Here is a 21,531-nt window from a genome sequence, read left to right as displayed (position 1 = left end):
CCATATAAAATAAGAAACAAATTTCCTTTATTTCTGGCGAGCAGCCTTGTTTCAACAGCTTGCTCGGGATTAGACAACATTACCGGTTAAATTAGAAATTTTACAAATATTAAAGTTACGCTCTGTTGTTATAACAATTAACTGCACTATGTTCCTACTACGTAATATGACCTGCGCAAGTTTCTGATTTAAACAGGGTAACTTTTAATGATATGCATGGCAAATAAGTTCTCAAAGCGAAACGCCAAGTTATGAAAGTAGTTATAAAAGACGAAGCTACGTGAAATGTTCTTAAACGCAATTTTTAAATGGCTCCGGAACAACATAAATATCGACGCGACGGCTATTGTTGGTAGACAGTAGACATAGTAGATCTCAAATAAAGTTAAACAAGAAGCATAAATCAACCATTTCAAGATAAACGAATTTATTAGCAGAATTTTGAAGATTCTAAATTTTGATGAATTTATCTCACTTGGAAAGTAAGTTGTTGATAGCTTCTAATCACCTTATAGTATATATCATAGTGTCAAGGTGAAAAGCCTCAAATTATGCTATTGTCTCGAAAAGTACGGAATTTCTTAAGCAAAGGGAATAATAATAACCGCGGGTGTAATTTGGAGGGAGATTCTGAAATTAAAGTCACCGGCGGTACCCCGCAAGAATCAGGAAAGCGAATTAAGTACGTAATGAGAGTATGATGGATATCACTCTCTGTGTATATAGTGCGACGTAATTTTCCGGCTGAGCCACGTAATAAGAAAGTATCCCACTGCGAGTAAGGTTGCCTCGGAAATAAGCAGACTGCATGAAGTCGGTTGGCAAAGTTGCTTTGACCTTTAGGCAAAACGGACTTCCCTTCACTGCCGATCTGAATTTTTAACTTCGATATCGCAATACTTAAGATCGCGATAGCGAATCTTGGAATTCAAAGAGTCGCAAGCATCGAGAGGTCTCTCGCAAACCAAGATTCCAAGATTAGATTTTGAGCGCTCAGATAGTCAGAAATATTAAAGTCCAATGATTTGGAAATTCGGAAATCTGTTTATTTAAAAATTTTTTAATTTAAGAACTTGTAAGAATTTAAAATTTTGATTCCAAAAGACTCATAGACTAAAACTTTAAATATCTGAAAATAGAAATAAAAAAATGAAATATACTTTAAAACTATTTCCACATTCAAGTGTCCAAAAGTTTAAGCTTTACAAGTTTATTTTAGTTTTAATATTCAAATTTCATGAATCGAAGAAACTGAACTGTTCAATATTAAAAAAGAACAAGATTAAAAAGCTCAAGAATTTAGATACTTATGAGATTAAGCAAGGAAGATCAAAAATATTGAAGAATCCACAAATATGGAAACTTAAAGATCAAAATACTTCTTGCAAGAAGTACTTGCAAGAAGACTCCAAAAGTTCGTCGAAATTCAACGACTTAAGTAGCCCAAGTCAGTTTAAAATGAACTTTAAATACTTTCCATTCATCCGTGTTAGATGAAAAGGCGCCTGTCAAAATGTTGTCACGAGTAGTGTCACATCGCCTGATCAAGTAATAAACCGAGACTTGAAACGAGGAAGTTGGCTAATGTGTCATTGTCATTTTAGCTTTTATTACCGCTAAAAGAACGCGACCGATCGATCCGACTCCAGCGAACTTCCAAAAAAAAAGGCGTCTCGAGGTAAATCGTAAAGCAATAATAGAACGCCAGCTAGAAGCAACTCGCGAGAATACTTTCCGGCCGTATCATACAATTTTGACATTTCTAGAGCACTTCGTAACAAGAATGAACGTCGCGATTCGCTATTACATTGATCGTGAATTCCGAGTTGATGGGATCTTTGCAACTGGGACTTTAGCAGAGAATTAAAAGCTCAGTATAAAATCTTTGTTAAAAACTTCGCGATATTTCAAGTTTAAAACCGGTCATGAGAGAGTGACAATACGATCGTAAAATATGTAATATCTCAAATTTAAAAATTAATTGTAACTTAAGAGATGAGAAGCATCGCCGATTTCTGTAAACTTGGAAAATACTAAAATTATTATAATTGTCCAGAATTTATAAGTAGGACTCACTTTTACGGACGGTTTTATAAATATTTCTTCTTGAAAGACATTTGACAACTTGTCGTACAAGTTCCACAAATCATGATATAATCGATCGCTCATGCTAGGGGTAAGGGGTTAACGCAGCGATTCGCAACCTCTCTTTCACAAAGGCAGACGTTGCTTTAAACCATGTTCCGCGAATTTTTATACCACGCCTCCACAACACCGTAAATATTTTAGCGTAAATATTTTTTTTAGTACTGCAAAATGCCTCTAATTAAAATGTACGAGATATTCCACTCTCGATGCAATTTCGATTCGTCGAGTATTCCGCTCGGTGAGCATTGCATAAGTACGGTCGCTTCTCTCACTTCTGGATCGAAGCCTTCAACCATACGGCTACTGAAATAATTATTAGCCAGCGTTATTTATAAACCATGCAAATATCAAGGAGTGGTAACGTAGAGCTATACACGTGACCGTATCGATGAGTCTTTTTACGCTGCTTTAACCCTTGGATGCATATCGCTTTTTTCACGTCACTGCATAAGTGAAATCGATCTGATCCCATCAGCGGCAACAAAACACTGTTGGCCCTTTTCAAATCTTCCTGTCTTGGCTAAAATTTCTTTCGAAAAAGCATGTCTCCGTTTTCTTTCTATCTTACAAATCCTTCCCTCGACGATGCGTAACGCGAAAATATGCGGCCAGTATTACTATCCGGAATGCACACGTAATCCCAGCGGACCATTAATCACTCTTCGGGGGACAAACCATCCCCTTAAGATCTTGAAGGGTTAATTTGCCGTGACATTAAATATCGTCGTACCTAACGAGTTACGCAATTAACGTCTACACTGTAACGTCTGCTTTAAGCATAATGTTTGCTTTAAGCGTGATATTTACTTAGTCAATATGTTTTTTACATAATTCAATGGTTATTTTTCATTATAATGTTAATTAAAGGTGTAAAAGGTATTTTTATAAAGGACGTTGGTGCAATTCTATGAGCATCGCATTAATTTTCGCAACTTACAATAATATAATTGTTTAATTGAGGATGAAACAAATTTGGATATTTTTAGAATAACAGAAACGTTTCTGCAATACGAGATATACCAGTGTAATTTTAGAGATTGTTAGACATTGATGAAATAGTTGAAGTTAATGGGCTCGACTGGCAATAATGATTCGCTCTGTTCCAGTTGAAGAACGCCGCGGCGAACGTGTTGCGGGAAACGTGGCTGATCTACAAGCATACTCGCTTGGTGAAGCGTGTCAATCCCGGACGCGTACGGACCCATCAGCGGAAATTCCTATTGGCTATATACGCGTAAGTCGATACTAATCCAGCACGGCTATTAGCACGCTGAGAGTACCGTGGCAGGCTGACACGTGATCGTGCTCTATCTCGCAACTTCCTCGAAATTTCAGACTCAGAAAGGTGAAGATGGATCAACGTAAATTGATGGACAACGCCAATACTATAACGGATATGGCCAAGGTGAGGATCAGTGCTAACGAGGGAAACCGCTCTCGCTCAAAATTCGATAGAATATCGCTGCGATAGCAAACAAGCGGGAGATGAAAGATCAAAACAGATTACTACAATCACAATTAGCAGTTCCCTTTATTTCTGTTGTCAGGACAGTTCTCTCTACGAATAAAAATCACCATTCATTGTTTTTGTTTTCGTTACAATTTGTATCAAATTTAATTCTCGTAACGGGATTCAGTTCTTTACGGTCTAGTCATGTAACAAACAAATGTGGGTTGTCCATAAAATCCTCGCAACAACTTTGTTCGCGAGCTGATCTCCCTTGACACCTCCTGCTAACGTACTTGGTCTGATTCCACTTCGACAGACGCAGAACACCGTCTACGAGATCGTCTCGGACATGAGCACGCGACAGGACGCGGTGGAGACGCGTTTGGAGGGTCTGGAGGACCGTCTGGTCGGCCTAGAGGAGAAGCTCGGCGCGCTGCAGGGCCAGCTAGAGCTGCTGCCCGAGGAGCTGACTCGCTGCTTGGCCCAGCACGCGGAGCGGATGGAGCAGCGTCGTAATTTCCTTCACCCGGACACCGCGGTGGCGATGGCGGCTTCCGCTGGAGGCGGCGGCGGCGGTGGCGGCGGCGGTGGCGCGGTCTCGTCGGGCACAAGCCTGGGCGTAACCGGCAGCGGCAGCGCGTCCGCCGCACACCACCCCCTCGCCAGCCTGTCGAACTCACCCCTTCTACCGCATTCGCGCAGCGTGCCCAGCGCGCCCAGCACCATATCCCTACACCCATGGCCGGTAAGCCCGGTCCTACCGCCCGTCTCCAGCCGCACACCCCACCTGGTGCCGGAAACCGGCAGGCATCACGGCCTCAGTCACTCCGCCACAGTGAATACCACCACGACCTCGCAGTCGGCCACCAGGCTCACCTCGCAGGCCGGCATGGGTGGACTAGGCAACAGCCAAGGCTCGGATACGTCGGCGCACAGCTGAGTCTCGTCACTGCAGCCGCAGCATTCGTACTAAAAAGGGCCCGAGGCGCTTGGTTTGCGCGCGATCACAGACCGCGGCCGTGTCCGCGTCCAGATACCGTTGGTGGTCGCGATGATCATCGGTGGATGATCATCGCCGCGGGTTGATACAGTACTGCCGAGGTATAAACGCGTCACGGTCGCATAGATCGGCCGGAAGTTCGCTCTTCGCACAAACGAATGTAGGGACTCGCGTTTGGAGCGGCGTCTCCTTCTTTCTTGTCGAATGATTATCTGACGGTCCATCGCGATGGACGACCTGATCGTTGCATCGCGGTGATTCGTATAGACTCGGAGGGAAAAACAGGAGACGCACTCCAAGCGAGAGTTCTAATTCTGGTGACCAAATCGTGATACGGCCGTCTGTTCTTCGCGCGAAACTCGTCTTGACGACGGGCCATCTTGCGTCCCGCGCGTACCTTCGAGTCCCTCCTTGAGAAGCCGCACTCTCAGCTTAAAAAATCTAGTTAGAACGACGAAGCGACCGTTGTTCAGGAGGTTCAGATTAGATAGAAAAAAAACTGAACTTACATAGAGCCTCTACCGGACGCCACTCAATGCGTGTTTGCGATATAGTTGCCATCAATCACTCGATATTCGTTTCTCGCACCGAATTTTCCAAATCCTGTTCTGTCTAATCTTCTCCGCGAAAGGCCGTGCCATCCGCGTCCAAATCTTCAGTCATCTACTTCCGGCAAACGTTCCCGCTCGATTATTTCCAGTCCTCCATCCTCCGCTTGCCAATCTTCACAAAAGTGTGCAATTAAAGGGTTGAAGCTATTCGCGAGTAGACAGTTGAGTAGTCAGGAGGGATCGCGATCGATCGATCGATCTTAGGCAGACGTGAAGGAGAGGAACTCATGAGGTACGCGCGGCTTCTTCCACTGGCTGCGTGCTGCTCCCCTGCCCAACTTGCGTGCCTGAATAACTTTCTTAATAATTAAATGTACATTCGACACACAGGAACTCCACCTTGTATCTCTGTATACCTCGTGAAGAGCGCGGACGGGCATAACGTTGCGTGTACAGGAAGCGCGTGTGCGGACAGGGACTAGGCCGGCAGGTAATCCAAACTGGCCCTTAAAGCCTCGCGCGTAATTAAGGTAATCCGCCCCCTTTGCCTCCCTAACAACGCGGAAGCGCTTAAAGGACTATCCGTATCTCGCGTTTGAAACTAAATGCGACCGATCGATCCCCGACCTGGAATGAACAGCGCAAAACGGATTTTCGCGCATCTCCTCTGTCGAATCGTAATTCTCAGCCCTTCTACAGAGAACTCAGCCCTTTTGTGAAACGCTTCTACACGAATGCGGCGCGAAAAAGCTGGGCTCTTTATAAAAAGGCTGGAGGAACAAAAATCCCGCGATATAAATCCATTCGGGTATAGCAAGGTACCGCAGCTGGGCAATTTACAATTTCTGACACATTCGAGTATCCGGGGGATATTAAATTCACCCTCTCGCTCGAACAAAACGTTAGAAATTGCAAATTCTCAAATACAAAAAAGATTCGAGATCACATCGTCGCGTTTAATACTGAATGCACGCGATACGGATTTCGGGTTGATCAATTACGGTCAGCTATTGTGTAATCACGCGTGCATACATTCCTCCCCTTTATTATCTCTAATCATCTTCAGATCCACTCGTCGATGAAACATTTTTCTTCTTTAACTGGCAACGATTAAAACAATCGTTTATTACGCGTTGTGTTGAGAAAAGATTCTTTTTCTGATGAACAGTGCGCTTTAAGGGTCGGCGCGGAACCAACCGGAGGTGTCCAAGTATCGAATAGAGAGAATGCAAAGTGATCTTATCCGCTTTAACGTCCGTAGGTTACATAGGATATTATATTGTTAGTGTATACTTGTACACATGGCGCACGGGTACAAAAGAAAGCGGCTACGTTTCCACTGAGGGGAAGAGGGATGGGGGGGGGTTGAAGATTTTTTATAACGGAACCGCGGAGCCGCGCGTGGGTGGCGCGGCGCGGCACGTGCGGGGAGGGTAGGCTTAATTAAAATGGATCGACCAGACAATGGGAAACTAATTATTGCCAACGACTTCCCGTTCGGCGGCGCGTTCGGCCAGGCTTTTTCGTTCACCGTGTTCTCGCCGTTCCTAATTATTGTCGCTTAAATTTATCTCCATATTAATTTACGGCCACGACCGCGCATCGAACATACACGCGGATTGCCCGTGTGGAATAGCGTAGCTATTATTCCTTTTATAATTATCGCCGGTATATTTCATTTTCTCCTGTCATAGGCGAATGGCTTAATTTCGAGAGGTAGAACTGCGATATTTATCGAGGAAGAAAAACGTTGTCCCGCTCGGGAACGAAGAAACCTGGTGCGCCGGAAGTACAGGGTGTCTCGAAAAGAACCGAATGCGGATTAGTTTCAAAGATGTTGAAGGATCTGAATTGAAGAAGCAGCCATTACTCGATTCCTTCCGGGACACAATGTACGTTCGCTGTAATTCGCAGCGCGTGTTTTTCAATTCTTTCCGACGCGATATTTGTCCCGAAGATGTTCAGATTCTCGACGTATCGGCACGACGATATATTTGTTAGCGCAACCATTATAATCGCACGCGGCAACCAAGATTCTATATCGGGGCTCCACAAGGCGAGTTCGAGCGATTTTCATCTCTTCATCGTCAAATTAGTTATGTAAAAATATCCGCCGCTTGCAGTTAATTTAAAATGATTCTCAATTCAAGAAATTCAAGATTAAAAGAAATTAGCACAAATTAACTTTATGTGGAATTATAAAAATATATGTTGAAATTGTTAAAGATGTGGATAAGCTTAATGTTAAATATCCCGATATTTTTATAGGAAAGAGTTCATTGTTCCTAATCTGATACGAAAATGGATTCATTGAGTTATTTCTGATTTAATTATCTCCATTAATCAGATTTCCTGCACTGCTTTATTTAGATTTATTTGAACTGTTAACCTTCAGCAGGATCTACTCTTTTAATCTCGGTTTTAATTAACATTTATTTATCGCCATTGATTAATCTCGCGGAATGAAAGGAGGAAAATCGGTCGAGCCGCTTTCATCCTCGGCCATTCACAAGGAGAAGCTCACGCGGAAAAAGCTCACTAATGCGGATAAAGCTGGGACCTGGTTTGTCTTGTCCGTCATCGTTTCATTTCGAAAGCGTAGTTTCGCGGCTAATCGCAATGCGAAACGGGACCAAAACAGACACAATTTTCACAAGGTTCTCATACTATTCCTCTCTCTGTTTCCTTCTCGTTCTCTCTTCCCTCTTTCTTTTATTTTCTACCTTCTCCCATGGCTGAACAAATGTTTCATCTGGATAAAAGAAGCAAATGCGAACTAAACGATGAAAAAAAAACTTGTTCGATGATTGAGGTACTTCAAAGTACTTTGCTGTCCTGTAATAGATTGGAAATTCATTCAAGAATAAAAATGATCTCTTTATTTAAGAATGAGGTATATTTTCGCCGAGATAAAAATTTGCGTGATTACCTACTCTGATTGCGTGAATTACTTTTTTATTTCTGGAATTTATCTTCACTGGAATTTTATGATATATATAATATGACAGTTATTCTTTAACAAAGGCATACTATCTCAATGGAACAATTCAAAGAAATTCTTCTGCCTTCGCAGAAAAGACTACACTAAAGTTCTGCCATTTCCCATTTTTATCACGTTTCAATTTCATTTTCTAACATTACTCTTTACTTTGATTGTTCATTGCTGATTGATCAAAGATTAATAGTACGAATAACTTATTTAAAAATATGGAAAATAAAATAAAAAGAAAATAAAAATTCAGTCTCTTTCTCGTGCGATTGTTATTTGACCATTGAATAAAAAGATCGCAGAATGAATTTCCATTCGATATTCGGTACAGGAAGATTATCTTCTGCACGTCAAGATAACTCTTTCACATTTCTTTTTTATTTATAACTTTTTATCCGAATGGAATGTTCGATCGATGTCCGACTCCAAGACTCTGCTTTCTTCCTCTATTTTTCTCCAACCGGTTAGATTTCCTTGAACTCTTCCGACATTTCCTGTCCATCCAGCCTTTTTCTCCCTTTTCCTTGTTGCTTTTCTCCTCCCCCACATCCTGTTCAAGGAGCATTCCTCTTTCGCGACTCAACGCACTGGACACGACAACTCCACGATATTTTTATATAGATTTCTTAAAAGTGCATTATGGTGCCAGGAAGACCACGCCAAGTATAAAAACGTAAAGATAAAACAGTCTCAATATTGGATTCTTAGGTGATAGACACCGACTCTATAATATTGTTAGTATACGTAATAACGTGGATATGTAGATGATTACCGAACTCTTCGACGTAGTGAAGGCTACTTAATGCGATGAGAGATAAAAGAAATGAACGATAACAAGAAGAAGCGTAATCGGCAAATGCGTTTGATATATTAAGCTTACAGAATCTCAAATCATCGGAACCTCGAAAGTTAGAGTCTGTGAAACCTTAAATTTTATATTGGGCGATATTCGGCCTTTCTAGCCTTGGGATCCTTGCCGATCCTTTAAATTCCGATCTATAGGACATGCGTACATAAACTTTTGATATATGGTTGCTTCAGACGTTGAATCCTTAGGATCTTCATTTCTCGAATCGCTGGAACCGGAGAACTGTTCTTGAAACTCCGGTTCCCCCAAGATCGTAGTAATTTGAGAAAAATTTCGATGAGGACTTTAGATCTTTAGATGGAGTTTTTTCGTTTTCGGAATTGCGGGCCTGCGGAATGTTAACGTCCGCTTTAGGAACTCGTGGAACTATGCTTTTCTAAAACGTGGAGCTCTTGAAACTTTGTATTCTTACGACTGTCGTTTCAGTGTAGAACATGCGTGTAGGACTGCGAGTTTTGTATCCTCAAAATCTTGGATCTTGGCACTTTCAAAAATTCTCAACGCCTTAGAATTTCGAATTACCGAGTTTTCCGGCTTTAATTTAGCGTGCACGAAGAATATAAAACGAGACGATTTCTCGTCTCTTCTCACGTGCAGATCACAGATAAAAGATTAATCGAAAACGATCAAAATGATCATAATTTTCGAAGTGATACGCATACTATACATTGACATTTTGAGGGTAAACCACGACGCGATGATTTCACACGCGAGAGACGGGAAGAAAGTCGAAGGTGTCGAAGATCGAGAGCGGTGATCGACTTAATTCTTTACACGCAGTTAACTAAAATAAAGAGTAAAAAAAAATAAAGAGTATAAAAAAAACAAACGAGACGAAAAGCAGAAAAATAAAGTTAAGCGCGCGCGAGAGCGCAGCCTCGGGCGAATTTATATGAGCATTACAGTTATTACTATCTATATTCGTTTATGATTGTTATTGTTATGATTATTACGAATTATCGTCACGACGATGAATAACGGTAGCGTTTAAACGGTTTTAACTCTCAGAAACTCTTTACGGAGGATCTTATACCAATATTATACCTAATGGGCTGTCGCCATCTAACTGTTACGTAAAATGACCAACAACTATTAAAGTAACAAATATTACTTATTAATCTATAGGGTGACCTAGCGACCATGTATTAAGGAAACGTTGTTTTTAACGAGCTCTCTTTTCCTCTCTCTATCTCTATCTCTACCTCTATCTCCCTCTATCTCCCTCTTTTCTCTCTCTCTTTCTCTCTCTCCCTGTTTTGAGAGCATTGAAAGAACCCACATAAGACGCAGCGTAACACAATTGTTATACTCGTGCTGTTAATATCGTCGTCATCTCATCATCATTGCATGCAATCCCAAAGCTTTAACTCGTCATTCGTTCTATTCGCTTCATTTGGATCATTCGGTCATTTGAAAATATTCCCTGAAATGATATCTGGGATTTTTAACGTCGGATTTTAGAATTTTAAAGGTTGGTTCCTTAGATATTTGCGTTTTCCAAAATCTTTGAAAACTTGCTATTACAAAATTTGATATTACGATCTTTTGCAGTCATGAATAGTTTAAATTTAATATTCTTGAAAAAGCTGGATTGCTGCAATTATTATCTACGTGCATGCGCAATTTATGACATTACGTTCTTAGTTCTTAGAAGTTTGAGTATCTGGTACTTGGAATTTTGCAATCCTTGGAACTTTAAATCTTACTTAGAGCTTAGAAGTCTTTCAAGTCTACAGCCTTGTTCAATTTCTTAACCTCGGATTTCAAATTCGTAGAACTTTGCATTCGTGAAAGCTCAAATTCATGAAACTTTGGTTTTACATCACGTTCTCGAAACTACGTATCTGTGAATTTGAAGCTTTAATTATGTGAAATTTTATACACCTCTTCGCAGCTTTCTGAAACTTCGGAAATATATATTCTTCGATACATTGACTGGTTGGAACGTTCTGTTTTGCGATCAAGAAGGTTGAAAAACATTTTGAGATCTTGTAACATCATCATCATCATCATCATCGTCGTCGTCGTCGTCGTCGTCATCATTATCATGATCATGATCATCAATATCAACACCATCATTATTATTATTGTCATCATTATCATCATCGTTATCGTGATCATCATCGTCAGCATAATCTTCACCATTGCCATCATCATCTTCATCATCATCACCGTATCATCACTACTGATTAGCGTAATTTCCAAAGACATGCAGAACATTGCAATCCTTCATAATTTCTGCTATTGAAAACCAACATCACAGGACATGTTATAATAACGCACCATGTAATCCATGCCATTCAGTACCGCTGGGTACATAATCCGCTATAATCTTCGCCATTACACACCTCTGTGTCATTTGCGGCACGCGACTATAATACTTTCCCCATTTCCATGATAACTATACCATTAAAATAGCATTCACGATCTTGGAACAAAACGGACTACTGTTAACGACTATAGAGAAAGTTTCCTCCCTACAGGTTTAGGGCGATATAGGACTATATATTAACATTAACATTTATACATATACCCACACATCCGCATATACATATATTCTAACTCAGCTAATATGATATCTCGCGTAAGTTGTTACTATTAATTAGTCTTGATTACTTTACGACGGCGGACATAGGACGAGGCACAAATTAGCGTACATAACTACGTACGTATATGCATAAACATACTGATAAAGTAAAATAAATATGTATGAGTAAAATTAAAGCAAACCCACACACACATATATACAGACACACACACACACACACACACACACACACACACACACACACACACACACACACACACACACAGAGCAGCAGACATACAGTATTCATTAGAAAGGACGAAGGCGCACCGTTAAGGGCAATGCGAGTGCAGCATCATACGCGGTAGAAAACTCGTAGGGCTAAAAGTGGTTTTGATACTATACGAAGCACCGAGAGCGAACCTTTTCTTACGACGAGACTTAACGATATTTTTTTAGACTCCGCTAAACGAATCGACTAAAATATGTTTAATCGCGCGCACGCCAGATCGCGGCGAACGAAACACGTCGCGGCACACGTCGACCGGTTAATACCGGCGTTCCTATCGACGATTTCCCCAGCCGATTTCCCACCTCCCGCTGATCGACCATCGACGAGAATGTACACACGTAGAGTTACCCGGATAATGGGAATCCAAGATCTGGGTTCTGGAACCTGAAACACTCGCGCGACTGTTTATCCTGGATACTTCTCGATCACGGATTCCGGAATGTACGATCTGTGATTCTTCAGATAGTACTCCCAAAACTCAATGTACATATTAAAAATATATATAATAAAGCCAAAAAGGTTCAGATGATCACCAAAACTTATAGTGCATTGAATTTGATATTTCTGAATTCTTGAAATCCTTTAGCCAAATACTTACCTAACGTTGGATCTCTGAACTTTTGATTCAAGATTTTTGCATCATAGCAGAAATTTATCTTCAGCTTGGGGATTTTACAATTTCAGATTTGACAACTTTGAAGTTAATTCCTAGAAAATCCTCATGATTATGGATGTTTGTGACTTCTCTCAGAATTGATCGTTACGGATTCCGGAATGTTTGATCTTTAGGACTCTGGATTTCGAAGCATTAGACCTTCATAACTTTGGACTTATCCTCGTAGAATTCTGAATTCTCGCATTCTTAGACGCTCATCACTGGAAACATCGGATTTATTCTGCTTCTAATGTTTCAGCGTTGATTATTTCCGATTAATATCCCATAACGATCATAACATATTTTATCAACGCAAATATTTTATCAAACGTTCAATGATATAATGCCATCTGCCACGGAATTCCAGAAAAGTACGCGTAGAAATAAAGTACACTTAAAAACAACTTGAAGCGTTTTGCAAAGTTTTGCTATATCTCTGAGATTTATTACGACGACAACGTAGGAAAAGATACAAAATACTGCCCGTTAATCCTGGAAAAACATGCATCGTCCGATACCGTTTTTCATGCAACTGCAAAAGATTCGCGTTCGCGACGAACGCGCGTTTTACATTTTTGCATGCTGGCGCGACAGACAGAAAATTATGATCGGGAAAGTACACAGGGCGAGAGAATAATTTATCGTCGTTGTAATCTCCGGCTGGTCTTGGAGAAAATCAAGTCACAGCTGCTACTGAACAATTTTAATACACTCTCCCATTAAATTATCTTCAATAAACTATAATTAGGGAAAGAGCACGTGAGCAAAAACACTGTTTCGCGAAATGTGCGCAAAGCTCTCTCTTTCTCTCTCTCTTCTATGCTATTTTACAAGATATTTCAAAACGAGATTGCAGTTTTATTAATAATCGATGGACTTGTAAATGGCTGAAATCGATCGACGGTGTTTTTGCTATGTGTGCCTTCTTTCTAGCCATCCTTTCAATTATTATCGTGACTCTTAGTCTTGAACAAATAATTTAATCTCGAGTGAACATATGATTTTTAACAACATATTTTCCAGAATACTCGGATATTTATTTTCGCATATTGTACTTTGCGTAAAATTTCCCAGAATGTTCCGCTCATACGCTCGCTCATATCCAAAAGTCCTTTATCAGTTTCCTTCATCAAGTTTCTACACGCACCTATAATCGATATTTCGAAACACAGGCGATTCGCGAAGCGTTCGCCTGTAGGGACGTGGGGGATCCTCCCAAAACTCCTTCTACGCTGCATCTTCTGTGTATCCTTTCCGATCTTGAGCCGGCTCAATAGGTCGGGCTCACGAGGAAGTAACACACAGGGTGTCGTGTTAGTACTTCACATCGTTGTTCAAGGACTATGTAGGCGCGATATGCGCTTGAACGAGATTGTTCCTATAGTTATAATTATATAATTACGTTTATACATATGTATATCACATGTACAGGATGTCTCTTTCATTCAGGAGTTCTTTCATCAATCCGCAATCGATTTTTCTGTGAAAATGTCGAAGGCGGTCATAATTCTCGAATTTAGATAGCGCCATAACAAATCCAAATTATAAATCTATCACAATAAAATCCACTGGATATCAAGTAAACAAAAACTAAGATTTTGGTAGCCAATAAAACTTAATTCCTGAAAAACCTATCAGTTTCAGTTTTTTCTAAGATCTGTCAGTCCCTCGATATTTTCATTGGAAAAAAATTTATTCAAGATTAGTCCAAGGATCTTGATAGGCCACTTGATAAGGTTGAGACACCCTGTATTTATCTTTAATCTTTTAAAAATTAGCTATGGTTGCAAGCGTTAGAAAAACGATTATCTCTGATTTGAGATTTGCGTTCTTGTAACTTCAATTCCGCAGAACAACCCGTATCTCTTAAAATTAGTTCATTATATGCATGAACCTTCCGATTTCCGCGCAGCTTGCTGTTCCCGAAGAGTTCTGGCATTCGATAGTTTTAGATCCTCAAAATTGCGGATCTCTTTTTGATAATATAGACACTTGTAATTTTTAATTAAAATCTGAATCGAGCAAAAAATGCTTTGTCTTATCTTTCTGATCTTCTAATTCGCGCGAACTTTGCATATACACGTACGTACGTGCATAGATTCCTGATTTCTTTTAAGCTTTAGAACTCTTTGGCATTTTTCCGATTCCTGTATCTCTATATGATTTCAACTATGTATAATACAATTATATAGTGTAATATATATAATTATAACTATGTCGCGTCGAGAGAGAGACGAGAGATCTAACGATGTCGATCGTCGAAGCACAGTCAGGCGTTTCTGTGATTCCTAGACTTGAACGATGTAACGACGCTGAAAGGTTCTCACTTAACAAAAACTCACGCGGACGATGACGCTCTTCCTGGTGGCCATCAGGATCACTCAATGATCCTCGACGGCCACCGAGATCCTGACGAAAGGATTTACTTCGCGCCATCAGCCGATCGAGCTTGGGCCAACCCTTCCACGAGACTTAACTCTTTGAATACTAAACAGAATGCTAAGTAGAGAGCATTCTCGTTCGCGTAAAAAATTCCTGAATAAATTTCAATACTCGCACGAAACGCGCGTGAGATTTTAGCTACATTCTTCGATCGCTGCGGAACGTGAGCATTAATCACGCCGTAATCGCAGGCTGTTACGATTAATTAGTTCGAGCGACTATATCGCTCTCCTTTATCATTTAGCTAATCTTCGAAAGCCTATTTGCGAAGCTAATTATTACAGCGCATTTGTACAGATAACTCTTTCGCGTTAATTAATCACGTGCGAAGGGTGACGTGCGGGCGAAATCCGGGATGCACTTCAAGGGTCGAAGTCGACTCGCAGCTAATTACAATTAGCGTGTCTCTCGGCAGGGTGTGTAATTTATTATAATCGCAGCTGATAAGGTCGGCTCGGGGATGAGCGTCATCGTCCGCGTCGCTTTAATCTAAAGGAACAAATTCCACGCAACGAATCTTGAAAGTAGTCAATATCTAATCAATTCCGAGGATAGGGTCAACTTAGGGGATTAATTAAAACAGGAGGGGAGGAAGAAAGAGGGAAGTATAACCCCAGTAAATCTGTAAGCGGGACGGAGACGTCACGACGGAGAGAAACGACAAGTATCTTCCATTATTAGACATGAGGACGGTGGTGAGCGTTGCGACGAGTTTGCCATTATATATTAATTGTGAGAGGGGAACGGGAGGGGGAGGGGGGAAGGGGTTGCGATACTACGTGAGGTGTGTACATAAACGTCACGTGTATTAATTATAATAGCGGTGACAGAAACGTAGCGCATATTTTTAAAGGAGAGAGAGAAAAAAGAAGAAGAAGAAGAGAAATATACGAACGCCATGGCACTAAAGCGACCGATTAAAAATTGCGATCACGCGTTAAAAATAGGGCCCCGGTCGATAACTCTTTAAAAACTAGCGTAATCACGAAGCTGATCGATCACACTATTAAACGAACGGGACGACGAAGCGCGCGTATGTAACTATACGGTGTCTGTGAACCAACGCGTTTTCATGCCGAGAACAAATAAATTTGCAAGTCGGAGAAGGATGTGTCCTGCGTGTTTTTACTCCCCGCTCGCAATCGATCCTGAACTTATCCTCCAGCGATCGTTTCAGAGGTCCGGAAGATATTTTGTGGATGCATTCAGCAAGGCGACACCGATCATTGCGATCATCCTCGTGGTTTTTGTAAAACCATGAAGTCGAAGATCACTGCACGCTACATTCCGAGATTTTTACGGCAAGGTAGGTTACCTTTGGTATTTCTAACGCTTATTTTTTTTAGTTCGTTGGATATGAAGCGTATTCCTGTCGATCATTTTATGCAAAAATAAAAAATGAACCTTCTGCTGCTGACATTTCCTCAATCGAGAACTATAAAGAAAAATAATGTGAGAGCACAAAGGTTATTAAATCACGAGAAGAAAAATGGAAAATAGTGGAAAAAACTTTTAATGGAGAAAGCAGGATACATAGAAAAAAAAACAAAGTCAAGTAAAAGTTTGAAAAAATACAGTAGCACGTTCGCATCATGAATTGTTTAATATTAAACAATTGGCCTTCGTATATGTGTAAAACATTAATTATTAATTTTTTTTAATTCATCAAACAAGATACTTCACAAACTCTTGCGATTTGATGACAAAAACTGAGTATTTTTCTAAAGAAATATTTTCCATATACTTTTGACGTCAGTATTAACTAAAAATTGTTTCAATGCAAAACATCTGCGTTTTACATCTTCAACGCAATACTTCAAACAGATTTTATCATATAAATAAACATGTACAGGCAAACCCACATTCTCCAGCTTAAACGTAAAAACCTATAGGCAATCAAATGCAAAGAGAGTAATAACGATACAATTATTTACAAGTTATATACAGGAAGAAAGATCATACAAAGATCTACAAGAAGCATTTCCTGATATTTCTTTGTAGTATACAATGATAAACACATCAATAACATCATCAGAAAAGCAGTATTTTTGGAAAACAATTTTCTCTTCGATGAAAGAAGAATTATAATACACAGTTCGCTTCTTTCTGCGTTTCCGTCGTTTCCGCCGATTGTTCTTGAGTTACCTCGCTCGATGTCTTGTTCACGTTTTCGCTATTGGACTCGGGGGCGTTTCGCGACCAGGAACAGCTCCTCCGACCTGGCGACTTCGGCATAGACCAAGAACTGCTACGTGATCTCCGCCTGGGCGACATGGTACGCGACTTCGCTCGCGTGACCCTGACAGAGTTGGATCTTCCGCGCCTTCTTCTATAACGGTTTCTGGAGCTACCGCGAGACCTGGAGCGGCTCCTGGACCGCGATTTCCGCTTGGACTTGGAGCGACGCGACCTTGATTTCGACCTCGACCTATTGCCGCGACTCCTGCTGCGCGTGCCGCTGCGTTTTTTGCTGCGCGACCTTGTGCCGCTCTTGCGCTTCGTCCTGGAGCTCGATCTCGACCGCTTTCTCGAGACAGACCTGCTCTTCCGACGATCACGTGACTTCGAACGGCTCCTCGATCGTGACTTCCGTCTCGAACGTGATCTGGAGGAACGCGATCCTGATCTCGACCTAGACACTCTGCCGCGGCTCCTCGAGCGCGAGCCGCTGCATCTCCTGCTGCGCGATCTGGACGCGCTGCCGGACTTGGGCTTAGAGCCTGATCTAGTCCGCGCCCAGCTCGCGGATCTGCTCGTCGATTTTCGACGATTACGCCCCTTGGCCGAGTCCCGATTCACCAAATGCGTGAAGTACTCGTAGTATTGACCGTTGTACAGATACGGATTGGACAATACGTACGAGTTCATGTCGCATCGAGGAATGTAACCGCGGCCCATGGGTAGCATGGAATGATGGATCGAGTATGCCGACATTGGTGATCTTAGCATGCGCCCTCCCGGATACCGCGGCATCCTCGGCGGATGGTGGAACGGATTATGTGCGATCGGCGGCAATATCGGTATCCTTGATAGTGATATCGAGTCAGAATAGTCATAAGGAAGATTCGCGGCTGGGACGACGGCACCTGCGACGGATCGATTGTTAACATTATGCCCCTCGTAGTATAACAATAAGTTTTATTTAATCAAGATTTATACCTGCAGACGAAGACGTGTGGTCGTTCTTTATCAGGACGCTCTTGAGCTTCTTTTTTGCCGTCTCCTTGTCCGAGTCTTCGTCAGTCGTGCTGTCCGACCCGGACTCATCACCCTTCTTCAGCTTCTTCTTTCGTTTTTTCTGCAAACAATAGTTATATTATTTAATGATGCTTCATAAATGATCGTTGCACTGCATTAAATAATCATGACGAAGACTAGTAACGAGTTTTGTGTAAGGTATTGCATAGAATACCTTCTTCTTTTTCTCTTTCTTCTTTTTCTTGAGCTGTTTCTCCTGCTTAGTTTTCTTATCTTGCTCCGTGTCTAGTTTGTTATTGACAGTTTCGTTCTTCTCGTCCTTCTTCGCCTCCGCGCTTACGCTGTGATCCAACTTAATCTCTTTCCTCTCCACTTTCATCTGCGATTAAAGAAATGTATTGGCTTACAAACAATTTTATATTTTTCCATCAACATGCTTGAAAAATCATTGATATCTATCTCACCTTTATCCTGTCAAACAATTCGTCCATCAATCGTATGCTTTCCAACTGTCGTTGAGCTTTTATCAATTTTTGTTCCTCTCTGGCGATCTTCATCGATACCTTGTCTTCCTCCTGCTTGCGGAACATTGTTAGAGCCTTACGTTTCCGTTTCTCCTCCCGTTTCTGCTGCCGATTCTTCTTCGCTGTCGAATCTGCCTCTTCCCTTTTTCTGAAAGCAAAATGAAAATTTTATGTTGCACAATCTTGTGTTCGCAGCACAACTTCTTACGGCACTTTTTTAGGGCTTACTTTTTCTCCTCCCGCTGCTTCTTCTCTTCTTCCTCTTTCCTTCGCAGTTTTTCTGCCGCTAAATTGTCCTGCGCTATTAAGCGTTTCCTTTCGAAGTCTCGATGCGATACTGTGTTGTCGCTCATGTGCTTGGTTTTATCAAAATCAACCTGTACGGAATTATTTTACTCGTTAATAATAAACATTCGATTCTCTAATGCTTCATATTTCTTTCCAATTGTTTGTCATTACTTTTACATGTCATTTCAAGCCATTGTTATTACACTATGTTGCTAGCGATATATATAGAAACAATAAGTTATAAATAATTTTTATTTATATTGGCCGTCATACTTCTCACACTCACACACCTTTATTGGCGTGGTCAGCGCTTTCTGACCATCCTTCTTTAGCAACTTCATACCGCGCAAGGCGTCCATCGCCCTGACGAAGTCCATGTACTCGACATATTGCACGTAAACGTAAAAAAATATGCCGTCTTCGTAGCTGAATTTGTGTATATTATTGCCGAGTCGCATTCTAGACCTGTATGTGTCTGCCGCGGGTACGTCGACTCTCCTCAGCGTACCCCACTTCTTGAAGATCTTGACGATGAGTGACTCGCTCGGCACGCTCGCACCGTCTTCGGTGAACCATTCAACCGGAAGACCGGTAATGTGGATAGTGTCCGGTCTTTCGCCAGCTTTCAGTTCGTTCATGTGTTTCGCATCCCTGAAGTATGAATCCCAGCTGTGTCTTGTCGGGAAATCGTCCTTCGCCTCGGCCGCGCGGACCTTGATAAATTAGGATAAGTAAACTAATGTAATTTTAACGCTCTTAATATGTTCCACATCATGAAGACTAAGAAGACATCATTTCTGCATTAACGGTGTCCATGTTTTAATTTCATAAAAACAACAATCAAGTAACAACTGTAGCTTCATGTCACGATTAAAAATCTATGAGCCTAACAGTACCTTGAGGACGTTGGGAAAACCAGCGAGATTCAAACGTTGCGAGTCCAACCTGGCGAGCACCCTCGGCAACCTGCACCGGTCCCGCAGGTCGCCCTCCAGCCGGATGAATTCCAGCGTGCTCTTGGCCACTTTCAGAGACGCGAATTCGTCCGGCAGTATAAGCGTGCGGATCTTCTCCATTACCTCCCATGTTGATATTGTTTTGCCTGTTCATAGCGCAGTTAAGTTTCTGTAAGAAGCTGTGCTTACTAGACTGTTACAAGTGCTCGTGGCATCGCACGGATCACTTGACATCATGGTATTCTCTTCCATTGGTTGAACGTTACGTTATTCCACTGTTGGTAGAGATCGTTGAGGGCACAAGCACAAATGTATGTGTATGTTTGATAAAATTGTGGCAGAGAGAAATAATTGCAGATTGATTAATATGAGGCAAGCTACTTTAATCTGTTAAGTCGATTTTAAACTGATCAATCGCATAAATGTTAAAAGCCTGCCGAAAACACATCTGGAATTATATCACAACTAATCGATATTCAATTAAAATCAAATGTAAAATATATCATTTTAACAAGTTTTAGATTTATTTTAGAACATATTTATATAATAATATTAATATTTCTTTAACAAAAACATGTTACAAAATTTACTCAAGATCACGCTTTTAAAAAGCAAGAATATCCCCTCTCACTCTCCAAATTTACTATCAAAAATTTACATCATAAAATCTTCAGCTTGACAAATATACCAAAGTTTGCAATAACGGGAAGAATAATATGATAATAAATTATATAACAAATATATGCTGCAAAAGAACTCGGTGAAATATATAAAATAGTCGAAAGAGAAAAAAGAACAGAAGATACAGAGAAAAAGACAGGATTATGGTGCAACCTCTGGGGAGGTGGCCACTCGTACAGAGGCCACATTACTGATGATGATGATGTTTTACCTGGAGTCTTCAGTTGGGGCAGAGTGACCGACACGTTAACTTTGGCAAGCGGTTTCAGGTAAAGCGCGCGTGGTGCGTACAACGGTACAATGTCGCTCAGGTCCCTACAGCTTCGAAATCGGTTAACAACCTCGTTACTGGGAGTTTCACCTACCTGCTTATTGTCGCTCATCGTCGGCTAAAGAAAGCTACTACAGAGTGAGACGCGCTAATGGTCACGATGGATCGATCAAATTAGGCTCTCACTCGCTACTTCTCTCTTTGAGCGTGTCTCGCGACAAGCTGGCGGGATGAGAACGCCTCAGTAGAGAGGTTGCGTCGCGCGACGCTCGCGAAGATGCTTCTCCTCGAAGCAACTGACACCGCTGCGATTACGCTGCGAGTCTGCCAAGTTCAGATTTCAGAACACGATGCGTGAACGAGTCGGCGATAATCGGCAAGACGACGCGAGGATCAGCGAACAACGCGAACGCGAATGCGCCACCCGCGCTCCTCCTCTCACGCGCGTCCGTAAGAAATATATCTCAATGGATTTCGATGTATCCCAAACGATCTAAAGCGATCTCGAGGATAAACAAGCGTTCCGAAACGAATGACTCGCGGGATGTCGCAGACTCATGGATCATGAATCACGGTGTAAGATGATGTGTCGCGTTACATGCCATAAGGTACACCAGAGTGCACTTGGGTCGCGGGGAAGATAGAGTCCCTAGAAGTAGGGACTCTACAGTTAAAAAGTGAGGTAGTAGTA

At 41.5% G+C, this 21,531-nt stretch overlaps 2 protein-coding genes across 5 annotated transcripts in view; one reads left to right on the top strand and one right to left on the bottom strand.

Annotated features, from left to right (window-relative positions):
* The window catches only part of LOC105279927 (small conductance calcium-activated potassium channel protein), a 77,389-nt gene extending 61,358 nt beyond the window's left edge, over nucleotides 1–16,031 (top strand). The window contains exons 8-10 of the mRNA XM_011340055.3: nucleotides 3,255–3,382; nucleotides 3,484–3,553; nucleotides 3,915–16,031. Of these exons, the coding sequence (XP_011338357.3) occupies nucleotides 3,255–3,382; nucleotides 3,484–3,553; nucleotides 3,915–4,538 (822 nt within the window). The 3' untranslated portion in view covers nucleotides 4,539–16,031. The remainder of the gene's footprint in view (nucleotides 1–3,254; nucleotides 3,383–3,483; nucleotides 3,554–3,914) is intronic.
* Nucleotides 16,032–16,419: 388 nt separating this feature from the next.
* Nucleotides 16,420–21,427, bottom strand: LOC105279810 (A-kinase anchor protein 17A). 4 transcript variants are annotated; one of them, XM_011339846.3, is made up of 8 exons: nucleotides 20,781–21,427; nucleotides 19,829–20,034; nucleotides 19,223–19,645; nucleotides 18,873–19,021; nucleotides 18,585–18,792; nucleotides 18,335–18,499; nucleotides 18,082–18,220; nucleotides 16,420–18,008 (listed from the first exon to the last, which is right to left on the bottom strand). In XM_011339846.3, exons 1-8 carry the CDS (start codon nucleotides 20,950–20,952, stop codon nucleotides 17,005–17,007), a joined length of 2,466 nt encoding a protein of 821 aa, XP_011338148.3. In that variant the 5' UTR covers nucleotides 20,953–21,427; the 3' UTR covers nucleotides 16,420–17,004. The 4 variants fall into 4 exon arrangements, with proteins under 4 accessions (XP_011338148.3, XP_026827150.1, XP_026827149.1 ...); XM_026971349.1 differs by having other exon boundaries at nucleotides 19,829–20,057; nucleotides 20,723–20,924; XM_026971348.1 differs by having other exon boundaries at nucleotides 19,829–20,163; nucleotides 20,781–20,920.
* Between the last annotated feature and the right edge of the window lie 104 nt (nucleotides 21,428–21,531).

Source organism: Ooceraea biroi, chromosome 7 (assembly GCF_003672135.1).
Source record: "Ooceraea biroi isolate clonal line C1 chromosome 7, Obir_v5.4, whole genome shotgun sequence".
NCBI classification, from domain to species: Eukaryota; Metazoa; Arthropoda; class Insecta; order Hymenoptera; family Formicidae; genus Ooceraea; species Ooceraea biroi.
Note: the sequence above shows the minus strand (reverse complement) of the source record. Positions and strands in the feature narration are given on the sequence as shown.